Below are 22,191 nucleotides of genomic sequence, written 5' to 3'. Positions count from 1 at the left end.
TGAGCACTATGCGCTGTCAGGCTTAGAATGGACTCCTGTGTCCAGTGGACTCTCTTGCAACATGGGGAGCACAGCTGAAAATCCCTGACAGCAGAGAAGTCTACTCCCTCAAACAAGCACATGTGTTAGCATAATACTGAAAGAAGGATTCAGCACATGTACTGAATCTGGCTCGTGATCCAGTTTATCTGACTCCAAGATACTAAGCTAGCTATCTGACCATTTTTGAACAACCTGTCAACTGTCTGGAAATGGAAGTAACACAGCGTAGGGATTATTTTTTCTAGATATATAGATATATTTAAATGGCAACACACAAACAGTGACAATGAAAAAGTAATTTGACCTTGAGTGGCTTTCGTTCTCCTTTTTCAACAGGATCATCTACTTCAGGACAGGGGAAGAAACCGGGAAACGGTGTGAATGGATTAGCCTTTGGCCTGCATGTGCCTGAGAAAGCACCAATCAAACTATTAATGCTTCGAAGGGAAGAAATCACTTGCGGTGGAAGGGATGGGTCAGTCAGGAGGTCTGTTAGCATGCTCCGAGCCTCATTTAGTACAGAAAGATCAGCTCCAGTTCCACTGCCAGCATTCTAAAAAGGATGGAATCGTTGCAAACTATTAACATGTCAAAACATTTAACTTTATAATAGTTAAGAAAGCATCCTATCTACTGCAAAATATATACTGCAAAATATTTTTCTTTTAAAGAAAAAAATATACATAGACATATTAACAAAGCAATTTTTAATGGTATTTCTCATGGAAAAAAAGAAAAAATCTCAAAATTCAATACTAGCTACTAAGCTATTTTTTCCTCTTTATAAAATAAAGATCCCAGTTCTTCTTACTTCAATACTTCAATTTTTTTATTACTTTGTCTTAGAAGCAAAATTAGTACTCTACATCCTCCAATAATGGCAACAGAGGCTTTGGTAGCCAAACTGTTTTAAGACTCTTGCAGAGGTAAAATTCCCACAGCCTCACTATCAGTGTTATTTCTATTTATACTGAAACAAATCCTAAAAATTGTCTCAAAAACATCATTAGTGTCATTAGTTTTTATTTGGAGCAGCTCCCTGAACAGGAATAGCTAATTAGATGCCAACATTAACACAAGAAACAAACATTCAGGAAAAAAAGGTCGTATTTAAGATCTACCTTTTCTAACATCTGTGGGGAATCGCTCCCTAATCTTATGCTAATGAGCATTTAAAGAGCGATCAATCAATCAATAAGCAAGCAAAACTGCTCCCATCTTAGCTGGGTTTGATACAATTGTCATGTAGGCCACAGAAAGCAGAGCCCTGTCAGCTCTGTCTGACTGCTACATCACTGCTATGTAGATACAAAAAAACTAGAGTGTATTAGAACAACTTCGGTAGCTAAAGCAATCTCATCAGAGAATAATTAGATTCATAACACACTGACCTGATAGTAGGGCTTGTACCATTGCTTCAAATCCCAGTCCCAAAGAATCATCTGTAATAAAGAAGAATAAAAGTCAATATGTTAATGCTTGAAAACAAAAATAAATATTGATTGTGTAGTATATTTTTTTCCATACGAAACTATTTTCTCTGTCAATGCTACAACAGCTAAAATCCTAAAGAAATGTCTGAATAAATCCCTATGCAATAGGGATCTTTTAATGATGGACAAAACTATATAGATTTACTTCAGTATTTCTAAGTTTCTGATAAAACATTAAGTTATAAGGTAAAGCATCTAAATCTATTCATCCAGACTTGTAAAAGTTAATTTATTCAAATCAATATATATTTTTTTTATAATTCAATATATAACAATATAAACTGTATTTATTCATATAAATACAGTTATCAAAAGAGCAAGTGTCCAGCTACTAAACTCGGGAAATGGGAAATATACAATTCTTCCTCAAACAATAAAATACACCCCCATCCTTGGGGGTGGGCCATACTAGGCTTGGAAAACCTCATGATGGAACTTTCTACATGAACAGCAGAAGCACAGAGTAAAAAGTAAAAATCAATACAGTAAGCAAATCTCAATGTCAAAGTGAATTTACAGCTAAAGCTTGTCTCTAATCAAATAAATTGCTGCAATAAGTCCAGAACTGAAAAACACGGTACTGTGTATATTTTGTATCGGGTAACTTACAAATTCATATCTTCTGTAAAATATTTAAAACAGTGAACAAAAAGTTAGGAAAAAAGGAAAAAGTTTTCCTTGAACTAATACTTATTACTGTTTTAACACCCAATAAAGATCCATGGGCAGAAGAAAAAAAATAAATAAAAATCACATAAGAATTTGTTAAGCAACTGTTCAAAAAGAAGCCACCAAAAGATTTCAAGTAGTTTTGTGTACACAGAATTATGGTCGGGTAAAGCACTGTAGGACTGAACCTACTGTTTTCATTTATGCTCCTTTCATTATTTCAATTCTATAATCATTATGTGGTTTGTTACCACACGTGAGAAAGGACTTTGCAACAGTTGATGGATGCAAACCAGGAGTTCTGCAGTGGGACACATATTCAGACAAGCTTTCCTAAATTTTCATATATATATATATATATATATATATATATATATATATATATATACACACATACACACACACACACAAATACACACATACACAAACACATAAAATATGTATCATAATCTAGCAACAAAACTGCCTCTCTGTTTTCTCTATCTTCTTGCCCAATAAATTTGGACTCCACTGGCCAATTAGAGTCAATGATGGGAGTCTACAATCTTATGAGTCATACTCATAAGTTATTTCTGTTGTAGAACAAATTTACAAAATACTGTAGATGGTTCGTTATTTGGAAATATTTTGTTCATTTTTGTTAAAGGAGAATCAGACAGAATCCTGAAGGTAAGGAAGCTGGGGCAGAGATGCAGGATGAAAGGTGGACAATCTAGGAAAAGCCCCTTGACTTCATAATTCCTAAAAAGAGAAGTAAAAGGGAGAATAGTTATCTGGGATATGCATACGTACAACTGGGTCCATAAACCAGAGAAGTTGTGTAACAAAGCTAATTACACCAGTGTACTAATACCACTGCTATTAGCCTCTCAGGAGTAACACTGACTACCACACTAAACTGTGAAATGAGAGATAGTCAGCAAAAAACACCCTACAACTGAAAAATCAAGCCATCTTTGCCACCTTGTCCCCACGCTCTCCCAGAACCATATCTTGTTACTGAGACTTAATACTGGCTCATTTTTATGTGCTTTTTCTCCAACATTAAGATATTTAAGTAAGTAACACAAATATACTGATACACACTGATATTAGATCAACAGACATGTCTCGGCAGTACAGGCTTCGCCCTACACATACTTTCCAAACGTATATGCAAACTGATCAAAGGACCATTCTTAATGACATTGGCTTTATCTACACTGATTTGTATGCACTTTCCGAGTCCTATTTTCACAATAACAATTGCTAATCTTTTTGTTGAAATCAAATACATTGCATCAATTGTGTGCACACCATTCAGAATGTGGTAGTAGCTCTGTGAAAAGAAATGTCCATCATATGCATTCAGCATCACTAGTCACATTAAATTACAACAGGCAACCTAAAATCATTGGGTTTTTTGACTACTGTTTTTCCTCTACTATGTAAATATGAGGAAATAGAGCATCTGTAATGACAATGTCTAAGAGTTAAATTCATTTAATTGATTGATTTGCTTACTTTAGGAAATGTAAATAAAATCATTATTTTTCTATTTGGTTTTGTCTAATAAAACTGCATGGATTTCACAGCTCATGGCAGTCTAGACCAGCTGTATTAATATTTCATTCTCTCAAAAATCTGATAGAGAATCCAGCTTAGAACTTCTTTTTCTTCTTTTGTGAGCTTTGTGTAGAAAGCACTGCACTATCATCGTTCATTAAAAAAAACCAAAACAACCAAACAAAAAAGCTCCTCAATTCCTCAGGTTAAATACATTATCTGTATTTCAAAAATCATTCTCTTGCAGGAGTGTTTTGTTACTTTCTGCTTGAGTATGACTATGAATCTATCAGCCAAACAGCTTCACAAAACCCACCAAAACCACAAAAGAACGTCAGCAACACAATCTGAAGATACTATCAGCTTCAAGTACGTCAACAGCACTCACTTAAATTTTCAGTGAGCAAAAAATAACAACATACAAGGAATGAAATTTGGATGTCTGCTACGTTCCAAAAGTGATCAGTCTTTCTGACTTCTTGGCAGTCACTAAATTCTCATGACAGATCAAGGTTCTAACTATTCTCTGATAAATCAATTCATTTGTACAACAAAACAAGCACTCACAAACAAAAACAAAGATAACTCTTCTTTCCCTTTCTTCCACCTATCATTACAGAGCACAAATAAGGTACCAATGCCCTTGCCTCCTAGTTCATATTTCTCAGTCCTGGAAATTTTTCTGCTTATTTTTATAGGTGAGAGCTATGTTTGATTTTGTTCCTCCAAGACTAACATCTCTTTCCTGGGGCAAACACAATGTTCCATACTGGCTCTTGCCCAGCAGAAGGTGTAGAAAGTGTCAGTGAAGAAATGCAGGCTGCACAGCAGCAGTACACAGGCAAAGAAAGGCAACACCTACAGACTCCTCTTTTGTCATCTTCACACGGACACTATTTAGCACCATGTTTAAAGATGTTATGACATCCACTTGCTATGATAACTGAAGATGGCCAGCTGCTTAAGCACCTGCACAGACTGAGAACAGACATATTACATGACATAAGATTGACCCCAAAATTAAGTTTTTAAGGACTTTAGGTTTTTAAAATGATTAGTCTAGCTACCATGGCCTCGTTAATCAAACCCTTTCTAAAGACCTAAACATACAAGGTGACTATTAGCCTGCCAGTGATAAGCAGTACAACAGTGGCACTGTCTCGCCATATTCATGCATTATATTCATGCCAGAACATTTCTGTATCAAACCTTTAACTGCAGATGTTTTTACTGTTATAATAGCTTTCTTCTGCATGTGTGCACAAATGTGTACATACCTATAAGTATACACACTTATATAAGCTCTCCTATTAAGCTCTGGAGAACTAAAAGTTCAAAGACTTCCTTTCTGCTTTAGTACCATCTTAGTAGAGAAACAGCCTCAGAATCTGAGAGGCATAAACTGTTAATTGCTACCACTAAAACTTCTGTCCTATACCCACCCAGTGTGCACAAGGAACAACAATGTGCACTGTTCACTCAAAACCTACTTCCAGTGCAAATCACGGTTTGATATTTTAAATGGGATGGCATCACTTCATACACAGTTTCATCAAATGAAAATCTTCACAGCTTGGATTCACGATTGAAAATTTTCTATTTTCCTTTAAACCAGAAAATTCAAGCTTTGCCACTGATTTCAGTTTTCTCAGCAAATGAACCAAAATAGCTTTGAAGTAACAGAAGACAGCTTCATCTGTGTGATACCAACAAGTTATTACTATTTGTTTTTGTTCACTATACATCCTGGTTAATTAAAAGCCTAATCTCCTGAGAGAAGACAGGTGTATTGTTTTACCACAGCTACCAGAATACTATCATGCATGTTAACTGTAAAACTTCCACCTGGCACATATTGAAGTAATGAAAATAACCTGATTAAAACTATATGCACAATCTCTTCCACTAAGCACAGTGAAAAACTGAAGTTGCTCAGACAATTAATACTCTTCCATGGTAAATATAACTTGGTAGAATTCTGTTCTACCCAAATCCTTACGAGTTAATAATGAAGGTGGATTATCACCTTATCTTAAATGCTAAAAATAGGCCACAAGGTGGCACTCACATCCAGAAAGCCTCCTCCCAAAAAAACTTTGAGAGAAAGGAACAGAAACTAGAAGCGTTTGTGCTCTGCTGAGCTGAAGTGCTTTTAGGGACAAAGGGGGGAGGGAGGGGGCAGTTTTAGAGGTTATCACAGCTGACAAATCTTGCTTCTTCACAAACACTTTTCTGCCTAAGAAAGAATCTACTCTTTGCCATTCAAGTCTGAAACTACCTATCAGCTACACTTTCTCACTGTGCACCACGCTCAGCTCAATTAGCTTAAGGCCATGCATTGCTACTGCACTTTGAAACGGCAAAAAGGCAGTATCTCTGGAATTACTATTTTTGAGAGTCAAAATTTTAATTAATTACTGAATCAAGTAAAAAAGTCACAAAGTCACAAAGAATTGCACTAATCTTTGAGCAGAATGAAAGTAAAAGGGAAACGGTTTGTTTTAACTTAATGTGAACAGATCTTCAAAAATACGTCTCAGGCAGAGCCTCAGCAGTATTTGATTTAGCAACTCTTGGACTTGTTGCAGAAAGATCCATATTCTGAAATACTAAGATTTTGTAACCCACTTGCATGTAACATTTTTCTTTCTCTCCTCTAAGAACAAACACCTGACCTAGGAGAAATTTGAGTCACAGAAGTTCCAAGTTACAGATCACATACGTGAGCTTCTGAGCATCAATTTGCAGTGCAAACACTACAAAAGCCACACCACTGGAACCTAATAAGGTTGCTGTGGGCTCTGAAAATGCTGATGAACTTCAGGTGAGGTGATAAAAGCATGGCTTTCCACTCTCTGTGAGCACATACGCCAGATTACCAGTCGGCCTGGAGATGGGTTTAGCTCAAACTGAAATGTGTCACTCAAATCAAGCTAAGAGTCCCACAGAGAGAATTTTTATCACTGGAAATGAAGTTAAAAAGCTAAAAAATAATTGTCAGTCCTTAACAACAGAGTAACTACTTAGAAGAATTAATTGCAACATTCAGATCTATGGATGTTAAGTTGCATCTAAGGAAACCTTAAACTTACTGGAAACGCAGCAAAATGGTCACTGTGCATCAGTTATTACCCTTTGTTTATACTCCTGAGGAATGCCATACAATTTGAACCAAAGAATTTTAGATTCAACTTATCTCAAACTATTCATAATCCATCGATTTATGGGGACAGTTAGGGCTAGAGAGGGAGAAGGAGGGATGGGAAGCAGAATGGAGGGATGTGAGCAGAACAGAAAAAACCCCGACTGTTGAATAGCAGCCTAAGAGTTATCAAAACTTAAGTACAGCACTTTGGCAAAGCATGCGTGAGCAACACCAGACACATCTGTTCAAAAATATACACAAAGTAACAACAGGAAAATTCTTTCCTAATACAATTTATAGCATACACAGCCACAGGAACAAGCAACATTAATTTTACGAAGAAGAAGTAAGGAAAAATATTACTCTAACGGATTGTAGTCTAAATAAACTGAAAGCAGATGAAAAGTCAAAGAACACAATCAGTGAAAAATGTCAGTTTGTAGACTGCTTATTAAATTATTTTTTCATAGAAAATCCTCTTTCCCAGGTTGCAGCCAATACTTGCAGGGCCTGACACACAAAAGCTGAGGGTCCAAAAGTTGGATTTTCTTTGAATCTTCTTTGCATGAGAGCCACAGCTCCATTTGGCTACAGTCATACTGTAGGAATATAATTAAACTTCCAAAACTTTAAGCACAATAAATGCCTGTGAGTTTTACTTTTCTCAGCTTAGAACCACTGAAATGCTGAACTGTACAATCCACACAAGTCCATCCATAGCATTAAGATTTGTAACATTGCCGTTTGATTGCCTAGATTTCTCGTTGTAGAGAAACTGACTGTGCTTTCCGAGTTCTGAGGTCCGGATGTGTGTACTGATGGGAAATGGTCATGCCTCCATCCTAAACTAAGCTGAATTCTTTATAAGAATTATTTTCACTTTTGTAAGAAACCTTATATATACTTTCATTGCCAAGAGCCTCAGTCATACTCAGTTCATTAAATTCTCATTTAATACATCAAATACTATGTGCAATGGATTTGCCTGGGCAGATAAGAACAACATGGGAACATACAGGTTCTCCCTACTAAAATGCTCTGACTACACTCCAAAGTACCAGATCCAAAATGCTCCTCTGTAACAATAAAGTTTCAAGTAAGTTTTCAGCAGCTTATCTGAACTGTTAATAATAATACCTGCAGGTGCATGGAAAATTACTTCTTTGATTGGCTGATTTGGGTGGTTCTTTTCTTCTTTTGTTTTCTTTTTCAACAAGATAGTACTTCTGCTTTTCTAACCAGGAGCATCAGCAGGTCAGCCTCCACTTTGCTTGCTCTAGAAAGTTTACACTTATCCTTTTTTATTTTTCCTCCCTTTTATTTGCTCAGATCTTCCTTTCAATATTTTCAAACATTTCAAAAAGCTTTAAAAGGTGTTTTGCTTATTAAGATAAAGTGGATTTTTATTTTTTTTTTGGTGCATGTGTGGGTTTTTTACCCCCTCTTTATGTAGCTAAAGAAAAAAAATAAAAAAACAAAACAAAACTGGCTAAAACCACACTTATGTCATTTCCTGTTCCTTCTAGGTTTTGTCAGACTTGCACGTCAGAGTAAAGGCCAACCAGTAATTTATGGCAACAGGGGGAGGGAGGGCAGAGGAAAAAAAGCCTGCTATGTGCAGATCCTTTAAGTGCCAGTTACAAGCATATTCCTTTGGAGCATGTGGTTCTAATCACCATCAAAGGAAGAAATAGTGCTAGGTGGATTACTGCTGTGATCCAGTAGTTGCTCCAGTGTTCTGGCATTCTGTGCCCCTCTTACTGTCATGCAAAACCTAAGGCCACTGTTAAAGCTGTGTTTATTTTATGAAAAGCAAAATCTAGAAACTGTTCCCAAAACATCCTTTTCATGTCTGCCTATTGATACTGTGTTAAAATGATGCACAGTAAAATCTAAAGCCTTTAGTGATGTATTAACACTCTGCTACTATATGTGCTGGAGCAGATCAAGACAGCAACTTGAAATTTCATCTTTCTGCAGTAGATGAATGTGCACAAATTTAACGTTGAAGCATTTTACTATGTGCTGATATATTCTGAACACAGTAACTAAGAACATTTACCAGAGATGAACTGATTTCCTCTGTTACCTTTTCTTTTCTTTTTTTTTTGATCAAGTGTTTTCTCCACCTATTAACCTAGGGATATATTAATGGAACTCTGATCTGTATCTTGGCAGGAAGCAGAAAGAAATTATTTCATATGGCCACTACTTGATGACGCTGGTGGTGTTTCTTAAGCACTGAGTGCAGAGCTACTGAATTTTTCACAAAGATTTTTTTATCAAAACTTAGTATTTGAAAATCTCATAAAAATACTTACATTTCTCTAACCCTAAACCCAAATCCCCCTCTAAAACAAGCAGAGTAAAAATTAAGCTCTATAGTTCTTATATACAACTTCTCTGGGCAACTTGTTCCAGTGTCTAATTATAGATTATGCAAAGTTCCCTTTCATTTCAAATCTGTCAACCTGCTTCATTCAATGCCCCCAGATTCTTATAGTAATGAAGCAAACAATCAGCACAGTATTCAGGCAGACAACTCACTGAAAGATCTGTTTTTGCAAAATACGATAGTTCTTGTCCAGCTAACTTTGGTTACAAGGCAGTACATTTTTGGAACACGAGGCTCTATTTTCAAAACTCCCAAGCTACTACACAGAGACACAGCATCTTCATAAATATATATAAACACATCGGTGTAAAGCTGAGGTTGGAAGTTATACATGGGGACTGAATTAACAGAATTCTCTATCACTCAAGCAGAGGAATTAATAGTTTTAAAACAGATGAGAGACTGTAATTATCAGCCTGATTACAATAGTAGTTGGGTCAGTAAACGTTAAATTAGCATTAAAAAAAATACTTTAACGGACATGTTTCCAGTTGTAGTGCCAGGAAATATGAGATCTCTTGGAAAAAATACAGAAATTCTGAACAAGGTAATACAGATTACTGACAGAAACAGAAAAATGAGGGAATGCAAATTGCAACACTTTATAGAAAGTGCCAGTTTATTTCTTTGCACTGAATTCATACTAAGTAGTACTTAAGTCAACCTCTCCCCTAAGAAGATGGAGGAAGACATCATTATGTTAAAGCATTAGAAAAAGACTAATTCAAAACTACTTTGTGAGGTTCACTATATCCCTCAATTGTTGAGCCCTACACAGACAACTGTTTATGCCACGCACACTTTTCAAGTGCAACACTAATAAAGTAAAGCCAGAGCAATGGGAGTGCAGTGTGCCTAATTCCACCTTGCCTCGTGATAAACTCATGATGATTTTTATGAGTGAAATTGATAAGCCTGCCTCTTTTCTGGAAAAAAAAAAAAAAAGAAAAGAAAAAAAAGGACTTGAAATGTATCAAGCTGAATTGATCTCAAAAATACTCAGTTAACAAAAAACTTATTTTTCATTTTGGTAGCATGACTCGGATGGAGAAACTAATAAAAAAGAAGGAGGTCAAGAGAGGTCAAGTACCTTCCAGTGATTGTACAAAAAAAACCAAAAAACAGTTATCCAGCTTATTCCACACAAACAGAAAAGTATTAGGACATTCTTTTAAACTGCAAGACACTTAGGAAAATCATCAGGATTGTAAAAAAAAAAATCACAAAAACCTATGAAGTACAGATTTTACAGTAAGAACAACATTAGCCATTTGGAACAAGTATTATTTACAATACACTGGCAGTACAGCACACTCAATAAATCCATCAAACATTACAAAGGCATACTAAGTAACTATTCCCCAGGGATCACCACTAATTCTTCCAGTTCTCTTCTTCTACACCCTTTTGTGTATTTTGCTATGAAGTCCCATCAGGACCAAATTTTTCAGACTAGCTATAGATGAATCCAACAACAAGAACTGACCTGTGACCATCTCTACCCTCTTTTTCAACAAATTAATCTCTCAATTAGAATCCACATCTTCATGCTTTCAGGTTTTTTTCTTAAAGCAGAAAAGAAACAAAGAATTTTGAACTAACACTAACCACAGAAAAACTATGGGATGCCAAGGTTTCCAGCACTATTTGACTAGAAAAATACTGCATAAATGAGTTGCAAAGAAAAGCTTTTACAGAAGTTTACATATCAGAGCATTGTAAATGGTTATTCCATTAAGTAATTAAAAACGCCCTCATGGTCCTTACGAAAAAGACAAATAGTTGTAGAGTTATTCATTTCTTTTCAAACGTGGAAGCTATCCAACTTGAGCTTTATGAAAAAGATTTTTTTGTTCTTGTTAAAGTAATTAAATACACAGTTCTGAAATTAATAATAAGAAATATTTTCCATGGCACTAATTTTTTACATTGTAAAGTGGCTATTAGAACTTATTCTCTGAATGTTTTAAATGTATCAATTCAATTCTATCATTCAAAATGCATATATTAATCAAATACCCTTGTGAAATGCATACATATTAAACTAGGAGGAAGACTAGCCAAAATAAATAAACAAATATTTATCCATACTTGGTCCAACACACGAAAGATTTAATCATAGTAACCCATCAAATGAGTAAACTCTGTACAGTGCAGTACATCACATGTTGTGTCTTGCATCATAGGAGGAAAAAGCAGCAATTATACAATTATACCACCTTTGAAAGATGCAGAAAAATGTGGGGAAGCTGTCAGAGGAAACAGACAAAAACTGGAAGAAAAACAATTAGCCCCAAAGTGAATTCAGAGGTGAATCATTGAAATATGTAAACGCTACAAATATATATATATTTGTGTATATATATATATATACAATTATATATACCTATATATATATATCAATAGAACTTTCTTACGTGGATATCATATCCAAGAAATCTACCATACCCTGAAATAGAGCACACTGATTATAAATGAATCAGCCAACATACTTCGATTTCCAAAAAGAAACTATGATAAAATTTCCCATTAATGTCATAGTAGAAATCACACTTACATGGAAAGAAAAGGATAGCTCTCTTCTGGGTTGATGATTTGTTAAAATATAACAAGTAAAGAATAACTGCAGGGATTTCATACGGAAGAAAAAAGTTACAGAAAGACACTCCCTCAAACATACTTACATAGAAAACTAGGTTCTTATTGCCAGGAAATATCAAGAATATCATCCAGGAAAGAGATCTTGAAGTAATTTGAATCAGCACTGTGCTCAAATATTTGGAAAAACAAAAAACAAAACACCATCAAATGATACAGAAAAGCACTGTCACTACATAACAGTCACACTAGGTGACATGGTCTAGTGCAGTCACAGGTACGTGTTGTGGGTTGGACTAGATGATCTTACTTGTCTTTCCAACCTTAATGGTTCTATTCTATGAATTTATTTTTGTCCACTGCAAACATCATAATTTAAGGTTAAACTACTTCAGTCCTCACATTTAAGCAGCAATGTTTTGAAGTAACTATAACCAAAACAATCAATAATGTGCCATAAAAAGCAGTGTTGACTAGATAGAAAGTAATTCTCTCTTCTCTCTAACTTGATAACAGTAAAGAAACTGTATTTAATACAGAAGGAAACAAACCCTATAGGAAGAACTTCCACTGTTGCTGTTTTAGATTTTCCAGTGGAATTGGAAATTGCTGACACATATCCTTACATATAATGAATTCTATTGAAAATAAAGATTATTGAACGTGAAGATGCTTGACAGACCAAATGTCTCAAACAAGAGCATGAAATTAAGTAAGCCATGAAGCATAAAGTCTGAATTAAAAAAAATACGTTTACAGATCCATGCCTGAAATATATGGCAAGAAGAAAAAGAAAATAGTTAAGAAAAACAAGATAATGCTGATAATACTGATCTTGTCTTGTTTCTCATAACTGTTCATTTTTTCCTCCTCTACTCTTCCCAATCTGTCTGTTCGTACTGTCTTAACTTTGTTGTGCTTATTTCTGCCAAGGACAGTCAGCTGGCCTATAAGGTCAATTAGATCAGTAAGACATAGGCTAATTGCCATAAGTATAACGAGAGATTGTGACCTAGAGATCAGTCAGTAGGAAGTAGGTGGTAGGAAAAACAAATAAACCGGCCATAAATCTCTCAAACTGAGGGAGAGAGACTATAAAAAGACCCTGAAAAGTGATAATAGCCTTTGTTGTTGGCTTCCTTCTTTCCTACTGCCACATTTTACATGGGGAGGAAAAAAAAGGAAAAAAAAAAAAGCAAAAACAAACCTTGTATCTGTTTCAAAGCTCTTCACTGCAGCTATGCAGCACTATGCAGTAGGACTGCACAGTGGTGCTTTCCTGTTTAGTGAGGACAGGTGTGTAGGTAACAGAAAGGACACTCCTTAAAGACCTGTTACTGACTCCAGCTTAATATAAATATGAAGAATATTCCTGTTTTGACCTCTGCAATCACAGTAGCCCATGCTTCAATTATGCCTCCCAACGATGAAAAGTATCTTTTAACACTGATAAAGCAAATGTAGTCAAGCTTTAAGAGAGTAGGATAAAAAAAGAGGGGAGACATTTGAAGCTATGAAATATTAGGCCCAAAGGGACTGTTTTTATTCCTTCCTTGCATACGACATAGATTGTAGTAACTTCTAACCTGTCTGACAGGTTTAATTTAGAGCCTATTTTTTAGGCCGAGTCTTTTTACAGAAGCTAATTCCAATTGCAAAAGAGTATGTGAATGAACATTTGAAATATATCCTCTACATTATGTCATACATAGCCTAATTTGAGGGCTGTAAATTACCCCACCTCTATACACTACACAAACACACTGAAAGCCAACCTTCTCAAATTACTGCAATTTGAAGTATACATAAATATATACATAAATGATTTGAACACTGAAAGCAAGAGATAATTTATAACTATTCTACAGATTCCAACTTCCTTCTCACCTCCAAAAGAATATATAAACAACTCTGATGTCTTTTACATATACAAAGAGGACTTATGTAACTAGTTTGGTATAGCAGAAAGACCACCATCACATTTCATTTCACTCTGAAAAGTGAAATGAGAAAATCTGGCATCTAGTGAAAATCAAAAATATAAAAATAAAAAATAAAAAAAAATCAAACACTTGTCATGACCACAAAGCCTAAACCACTTAGACGTTTAAACAACTAAAATATGTGAACAGATCTGAAGAATTCATTGAGAGCAACCCTGCAGAGAAAACCTTAGGGATTCTGATAAACAAAAAGCTGACCCATATGAGCCAACAGTATCCTCAAAAGGAACTTATAAACAAGAGGGAGACTAGAGACTGACTTTTTGCATGGTCTGATAATAATAGGGTAAAGGAGAATGGTTTTTTACTGAACAAAGGAGATTTAGATTAGATGTTAAGAATAAATTTTTTACTAAGAGGGTAGTGAGGCACATGCACAGCTGCCCAGAGAAGCTGTGGATGCCCCATCCCTGGAGGTGGTTTAAGGCCAGGTTGGATAGGAATCTCGGCAGCCTGGTCTAGAGGATGGCAGCCTTGCCCATGGCAGGGGGTTGGAATTAGATGATCTTAAAGTTCCCTAGCAACCCAAGCTCTTCTATGATTCTGTGATTAAAAAGCAATTTATAAACAACAACATGATAAAGACAGAGTTCGGTTACATGGCCAGTTTGTGAGCAGGGATGGTTCCAAGTACTTCTTCAAGCTAAGGCAAGGCAACAAACACAGAGACTTAACAGCAGTCCCCATAAAGAGGCAGAAAACAAAGATTAGAATTGCTATGGAATTTTATGAAATAAAGAACATAAGAGTTTCTACTTTCGCCGATTTGGAGATATAAAGAAAGACAAAGTTTATGTGCATGCTCATGGATGATGCATGCACATAATGCAACATGCTTTACAGCTTCCAGAGCAGTGATGTGTACAACTACAGAATGAATGTATGGATGGAAAAGCATTTTAAGGCTCGACTGCAAGGAATACTCAAGTCATATACCATTCCTCAGCAACAGTTCTGTAGAAATACAGCTATTACTGTACATGGGATGTATGAACATGAGTATGTGAAGTACAAGAGAAACGTCAGTACTTATTTCAGAAAAATAACACTCAACTCAAGGGTTTTACATGTATTTGTAGAGGATATTGATTTCCTAACACACACAGTTCCACTTCTTCTCTAGCTACTGCCCTTAGAAAAGTTCTTGCTTTCAGTATAAAGGTTTCCCTCTTTCTAACATTAATTCATTTCTTTTTTCAGAATCATTTTTTTTACGTAGAAAACATCATCAGTGACTCTCAACATTTTCATGTTGACTCCAATGGGGTATCGATATTTCTCTAAAATTATTAAAAAGTAATTAAAGTAAACTGTAAAACATACTGTTTAGACATGAATTCCAGAAGACTATATAAGAAAACACTGAAACATCATCTTACTAGGTTCTCCCTCACAGAATGGTTTGAGAAAAGAAGCAATGCCCTAATTTATGGGTGCTTCTCTTACAAGCCATCTGCCTCAAGCAAAACAGCTGCCAGTGATGCAAGCTGGGAAAGTAGCCAAGCTGGCTCACATGCAACTATATACCCAAGAGAGCAATTAATAAGTCACAAAACAGTACCCAATTATGCAAGCATTTTTGAATCTTGGGGCTCAGAACAGGGCTGGGAGAGTAAGAGAGCCTGAAGGAACTCTAAGCACTCAGCTACAGTGTGCAGATTCTGCTTCACCACCTGATTTTTCCTTTCTAGCAGCTTTTGCATAAGATCAAGCGGGAAATTAACTTTCAACTAAAAGCTGGAAAGATGCATTAAAAATATTAAACCAATTATTACCTTGTAGAAAGACAGCTTATATAAACTGGTCCCAAGACTCATGCAATGCTACCTTTCATTCAAAATGCATGGTGTACTTGATTCAAGAAAAAAAAGCTAAATATTTACATTAGTAGCATTATCTTGCCCTACTTATTTAAGGAAATTAAACCAAACATCATTTCTATCATCTTTTTTCAAGTATTACCATCTAGGTTTCGTATATTTTAGTCTTATAAAAAAGAAGTTAATAAGGAAATCATTTATCAGGAAATTAAAAACAGCTATGTTTGGTTTTATGGTAAGTAACAAGATTGAAGGTGAGCACATCTGAGCAAGTTCTGATAGTTCTATCATATCAAATTGACTGTTTCCAATAATTTTGTTCACAGCAAGTTTTTCATTAATTGTCAAAATACATGGAAACTAAGGTCCGCATCTGTTTCTATCTTTATGGAATGCAAGTTATGCTAGATCTTAAAACATTAGTATACACAAAGTTTTAACTCACATTTTGTATTCTGACATTAACAAGAACTGGACTTGAAGAGACCATCTGTAGCTTTATAAAGAAACTGATCAGTAATCCACATACATAAAAAAATCAAAATCAGAATAGTCATTAAACGTGAGTAAGCCTTTTTAGTACCGAATTTTGTTTTATCTTATAAAACAGCAAGATATGTTGTTTGCCAAAATGATTCCACAGTATCACCACCTGGCAAGAAGACCTCTGTTACAATCCCTAACCCAACACTACTGCCTCAAGTACAAAGGCTGCTCTGAAAGTAATGCCTACTATTTTATTACGCTGGCCCATGATATCAGAGGTGGATGTTGATGATAGGGCAATACAAGTTGAGCCTTGCTACCACTATCCTGTTACATGTTGTTGCAGTGAAACAGATGGCTGCAGAGCAGCATTCTGACAAAATGGTGTCTGATATGGAAATGCAAATGAATTACAGGTGTGTCATTGAATTCCTTCTTGCAGAAGAAAAATGGCAAGCGCTGACACTGATTGATGCTTGTTGAACATTTCTGAGGACCAAACAGTGGTTATGAGCATAAGGAGATGGTGAGTGCTGTGTTTCAGCAGTTGCAACACAACATGATAGAGAAGTTCAGTGCCGGATGGTCATGCACAGTTGTCATACCACAAAATGAACAGCTTCTTGATCAGCTCATATATAGTCACTGCTATTAGCCAATTTCCATGGTGAAAAACAGTGTTCCGTTGCTGAAAATTTGCTACTTCAAATAGTGTCACACTGTGCTCTCTGTATCTTTTGTAGTTTCCATGGAAATAAATAAGAGGCATTAAGTTGACAATAAATTTGGCTTCAACGCTAATAAAACTAAGGAGATTCCTAACTCAGTCATCTCTATTCCTTTCTCCCTCTCCGCCAAAATTCTAATTTCTTGTCACTTATAGTGAACAAAAACAGTTTATTACGGTGTAATAAACTGGTACATTACATAATGGCACATTAAAAATCATAAGAACAAAATTACCTTAATAAATTTTGATTTAAAAAGAAAACAAACAACCATGAACAATTTTGAAAAGCTACCTAACTCTCATACATGGATTTAGACAAGCTGTATGGCTCAACAAGACAAGCTTAGAATAGAGAAGGAGCTACTGGAGTAAGACAGAACCGTGAAGAAGTACAAATCTTTGGAAAACCCCATTATAACAAGGCAGAAGGGAAACTCCTGCTTGATTAGTTGTTTCTGGTTACATAGGTAAAGATTTACAGAAAGGAAACCCGCTCCTAAAAATTTTAGCAGATGGTTTGGAAAGAATTTGGCTGTTAAAATGAGAAAGATTAAAAAACAAAAACAAAAAATGTCCTAAAACCTCATTTAATAAAATATTGTATGGAGAAAAATAAATAAATAAATAACAAAACAAAAATTTTGAAGTGAAAGGAATTGCCATGCACTTAAAATAACCTGTGAGAGAGATCTCACCATCTCCATCAAGGAGCAGAGCTCACACAGAAGCCTACAATTAAATCTTTCATAACTAGAATCACAAACCTTTAGGAAACTGGATTGTAATTAAAATAACTACTCCTGTATCAAACGTTGTGCTTCTGTTGTTGGTTTTGGTTGTTTTGTTTGTTTGTTTTAAAGTGATGCAACAGGTTCAAAAGGTAGCAGGCAAGAGGTGAGAGATGTACAGGTAGATAAAGACAGCACACTCTCCTGAACCTTTCTACCTGCAAGGCAGAACTGAGGAAGGACAAAAGTATTGCTACAGAAATACACTTCATTTCACAGTGGCACACTTGAAGCCTCTCTATCATGCTTCCACACAAATCAGTTGATTTTATCAGTGTCACAAATATATTTTAAAAAACAGTCACAAAAAGGTAAATTCAGTTTCTCAACAGGTAATTTAAAAGTACTTTTTCAAGATTTCTAAATCTGTCTGGCAACACAGATTTGTAACTTAGAAGGATTCGACTTTAAAAATCATCTTCCAACAGTGTTGTGAACCTCCAGGGATGCTCATGGGGAAACAAGGATACAAGGCTTGGCGCATCATCAGCTGACAGCTAAGAGTCTATGATCTCATTCCAGAAGCTTATATTCAGTGATTTGTATTTACCACATCATTCTAGACTGAAGAAGCACAGTGACTGTCAAACAGAAAGTATTCATTCAGTGAAACTACAACACTGGTCAATAATTATAGAGAAGGTTCATGTATTCCATCAGTTCACCACGACTGCTATGAAGAAAAAATAACTGCTCCATACAAAAGAAGGAGATTACCTTAGCTGGAAAATACTTCTAGAAAGCACCTGCCACCACGTTCCTTGGCTTTTGAATACATTATGGCAATAATACAAACATTTTGTCCTTGAGTTACTATTTATGTAATTAATTTTATAATAGCCTTTGTCATCTTTTTCCTGAAAATCCTACATTCCCAAGGCAGTTCACTTTAACTCCAACATTAAACTGAAAAGAATCATGCAAGCACTATTCTTTTCAGAACATGCATTTTCCCTCCACTCAAAGGCAATTTCTGAGGTTTATTGTGTTAAATTATGATGACAGAGGCTGCTTAAGTGGACAGATTGACAGACAAGAGAAAATAAAAATATTTTTATTTTGAGAAGACACCAGTCTGCACTTGAACAATACTGAAAGCCACTGCCAGGCAGAAACAAGTTGAGGGGTCAAAAACAAGTGCCAGCAGTGCCATCTTGAACAATAATCACTGTATCCAAAGAATGCTTCCGCTGGTGCACTAATATTTCTTCTGTGATTAGGGGAAAACACAGACTGAGCCCCAGAGGATTGCCAGATATCCTGTGTAGTCAAGACAGTGTGATCTAATGATCAAATATGCTACTTTATGTACAGCACACAGAGTACAGCTTTTCCAGTATTTCTATGGAATCAGCTTTTTTTCCAAACATGCAGAAATCGAGGCTATGGGCATCTGGAAAAGCAGCTATTATGCAGATAAACTGTAGTTCCTATGCACAGTTAATCTTTGTACGCACAGTTTAGTTCTCTGCCATTGTCCCAGATTTCAGCATCTAAACTCTGGCAACCCTAAAATGCTGCCAAATTTCTACAGACAAAGAAGGAGATTGTTTCAGCTCCAGAGGTGATTGTGACTAAGGAGCTGCTTCTGACCTCCCTCCTCTCTCCCACTGACCTTGGCAAAATACCTGTTAAATGGGACTATTTATATTCATGAGTTGCCCTCATAACTGGTTCATTACTGCATCATCAATCTGCTTAAAGACTACTGGTGGTAAAAGATGCAAATGTGACTTTTTTTATACTATTAACATGCAAATGCTGGTGGGAAATAAAAAGAAGTTAAACTGCTGAGAAATCAGTATACTATATAATATGAAGACAAAATCTGTCATACTGAACAGCACTTTTATGTAACTGTATAGACAATGAAAGGAGACTTGCTCTCCAGCTCAGTTTAGAATAACTTGGATAACACTAGATAGAAGTTGCCTGCCAGAGCAGTGGAGACAAGTCTCCAATAAGACATGGGTTGGATTAACATCTCAAAAGAGTTTCACCATGAGTTTAAAACTGTTATTTTCACTAAACCCATACTCAAATCAACAATAAACGCTGAGATTCCTAATATTACTTTTGTAATAAAGTCATTTAACATCACTCTAACATGATTCTATCTCCTGCGCAAGCATCAGCCCAAATTACTTCCTATTTCCTTTAAAGCGCTACAATGAAACCTTCTATGTACAATGAATAAAATAATGCAAGCACTATAATTATCATCTTTTGAAAATCTGATAAATTCTAAATTCTCAATATAGATGCTTCTTAACTTTAGGAAATGTCAATTACCTGTTTTCTCAACAGGCTGAAATCAGCTGATCATCATGACTCAAGATATGAGAATTGCTGCAGTTTCACACAGAGCTCAGTGTATCCAAAAAAGTGAGATGTTTCTGTTAGCATTAGGCCCTCTCAGAGCCATCCATTAGTAAATCAATGTGGTGCAAGCTGTTGCTTGTCAGCTGCTCTATGTGAAGTCACTGTTTTTAAAAAAAAAAAATACTTCAAGTTATCACTCCTCAGAGAAAAACACTGGAAATGAATTATTATACAGGGAATAAAAGGAAATCTATCAGCAATTACTGCAGAATAGATGATGTATCATAAGCTATCCTTGGCACAGCAGCATACTCACACATCTAAATGATTATGGCATAAGAGGTTATCTTAGAGCACAGTATTCTGTATTTCTTTTCCACATATTTAGTGCGATCGAATACACTCTTCAATGTAAAACTTCCAAATTGTGAATGGAATAAAGATGAATTTTTTACAATAAAAAACACCTCTCAAAGCGGTTAGGACTGCCATGATAAATATTTTAAAGAGAGACCAAGTGAAAAAGACGATTGGAATGGACTGATAATCAGCATAACAGCACTGTATCAGACAAAGATACTTTGTCATTCAGGTATTTCAACAAAATAATACTTCCTCATCATACTTTCAACCCTGAGATAAAATACTGCCCTTACACACTTATTAAGTATGTAATTCATTGCATGCTTCATATTCTCTACACTGATTAACTTTTCCAAATATATCCAGCCTGCACATGGAGAAAAGATAAATGCTGGAAAAAGGCTTCATCATATTTATAGAATCACAAAACCACCAAGGCTGGTAAAGACCTCCAAGTTCATCCAGTCCAACTGTCCACCTACGACCAATATTTCCCACTAAGCCATGTCCTTCAACACAACATCTAAACATTTCTTGAACACCTCCAGGGATGGTGATACAACCACCTTCCCTGGGCAGCCTATACCTTTAAAGTCACTTCACAGTCATTAGTACTGTAACTGTCCTAGAGGAACTGCAAAGCATAAATGCAGTTTTTTGAAAGCACTGCAGTGCTTTCATATACACAACATTTTGACATTTAAATTGAAATATATGTAATGTATAATTTACATATTTGTAACAGAGATGTACAATAAACAAGCAACACTTACATTGTTATAGGCATTAAAAACACTGCAGTTAATGGATCATAGCACTAGTGCCACATGCTGATGTATTTGAAATAAAAATATCAATTATTGAATGACAGAACTTGCTCTACTGCAGAATAACAATCTTTTAATTAGCTGTCACATTACTTTCTGTGTTCACAATCACTGAATCAAATGGAATACACTTCTCAAAATTCAGTGTAGAAAACATGCCTGTGAAATCCTCCATCTCATAAGTCAGCCGCATCTAACATAATTATTATGTTTTATAGACATTGGCATGGTATTTCAAAATACTAAAAGGATTTAATTAGGAGGGATTCACAGATGGGTTACTGAAATAGGAACTTTGTCTGTCAACTAAGAACACAGCAAAATGCGAGTTGCGACACTGAAAAAAACCCAACAGGTCCACAGCGCATAGCCCCATCCTTGCTGAATGCAGTTCAAAACCACTCAGCAAATTTACTTCCTCTGGCTTTTGTATATTGCTTACCATGATAACAGTTGAATATTTACAAACTTTCACATCTGTTTGTTCTCGTGAAAACAAGACATATAGCCTTGCTCATCTCAGCATTAAAGCAGACTCATCTCTTACCTCCTTTTTCCAGACTGATTCTTTAGCTTCCTCCAGCTATGCTTACTTCTCAACCTTCTCATAAAGCCTTCTTGTCAATCATGTGACATGTCAATCTCACTACTGCTATCCCAATTTCATTCAAGTTCAAACCATCACTTGAAATTGCTTTACTTCAACTGCAGCTTCTTCCCTTGTGCTTACCAAAACATTTTATCTTATTTTCTCTCCAGTTCTTATCCCTTCTCCAACTGTATCAGGCAAGACAAGACAAGGAAGAGACAAAGCACAGAAGAAATCATCCTCCTGTTCAGCCCCGTGACACAGCCCAAGCTCGAGCTGAAGTTACAGGCCAAGACCACTACAGATAGAATCGAACACATTATACTGAAATTCTCATGTACCGTGCAACAGACAGACAACAGACATAGACCAAAAA

The 22,191-nt window shown here is 35.7% G+C and overlaps 1 protein-coding gene across 9 annotated transcripts in view; it reads right to left on the bottom strand.

The window, feature by feature from the left end:
- Positions 1–22,191, bottom strand: part of PDE3B (phosphodiesterase 3B) — a 72,804-nt gene that overhangs the window by 17,016 nt on the left and 33,597 nt on the right. For 4 of the 9 annotated variants that reach the window (XM_015864077.3, XM_085550153.1, XM_085550154.1 and 1 more), the window contains exons 2-3: positions 1,434–1,484; positions 347–595 (exon numbers count right to left, since the gene is read on the bottom strand). In XM_015864077.3, the coding sequence (XP_015719563.2) occupies positions 347–595; positions 1,434–1,484 (300 nt within the window). Of the gene's footprint in view, positions 1–346; positions 596–1,433; positions 1,485–11,973; positions 12,054–20,006; positions 20,132–22,191 lie in introns of those variants that run through there. The other 5 variants (XM_085550156.1, XM_085550158.1, XM_085550160.1 and 2 more) reach the window with 5 other exon arrangements.

The sequence above is a fragment of the Coturnix japonica genome, chromosome 5 (genome assembly GCF_054131305.1).
Source record: "Coturnix japonica strain WE chromosome 5, WE-NBRP24, whole genome shotgun sequence".
In the NCBI taxonomy this organism is placed as follows: Eukaryota; Metazoa; Chordata; class Aves; order Galliformes; family Phasianidae; genus Coturnix; species Coturnix japonica.
Note: the sequence above shows the minus strand (reverse complement) of the source record. Positions and strands in the feature narration are given on the sequence as shown.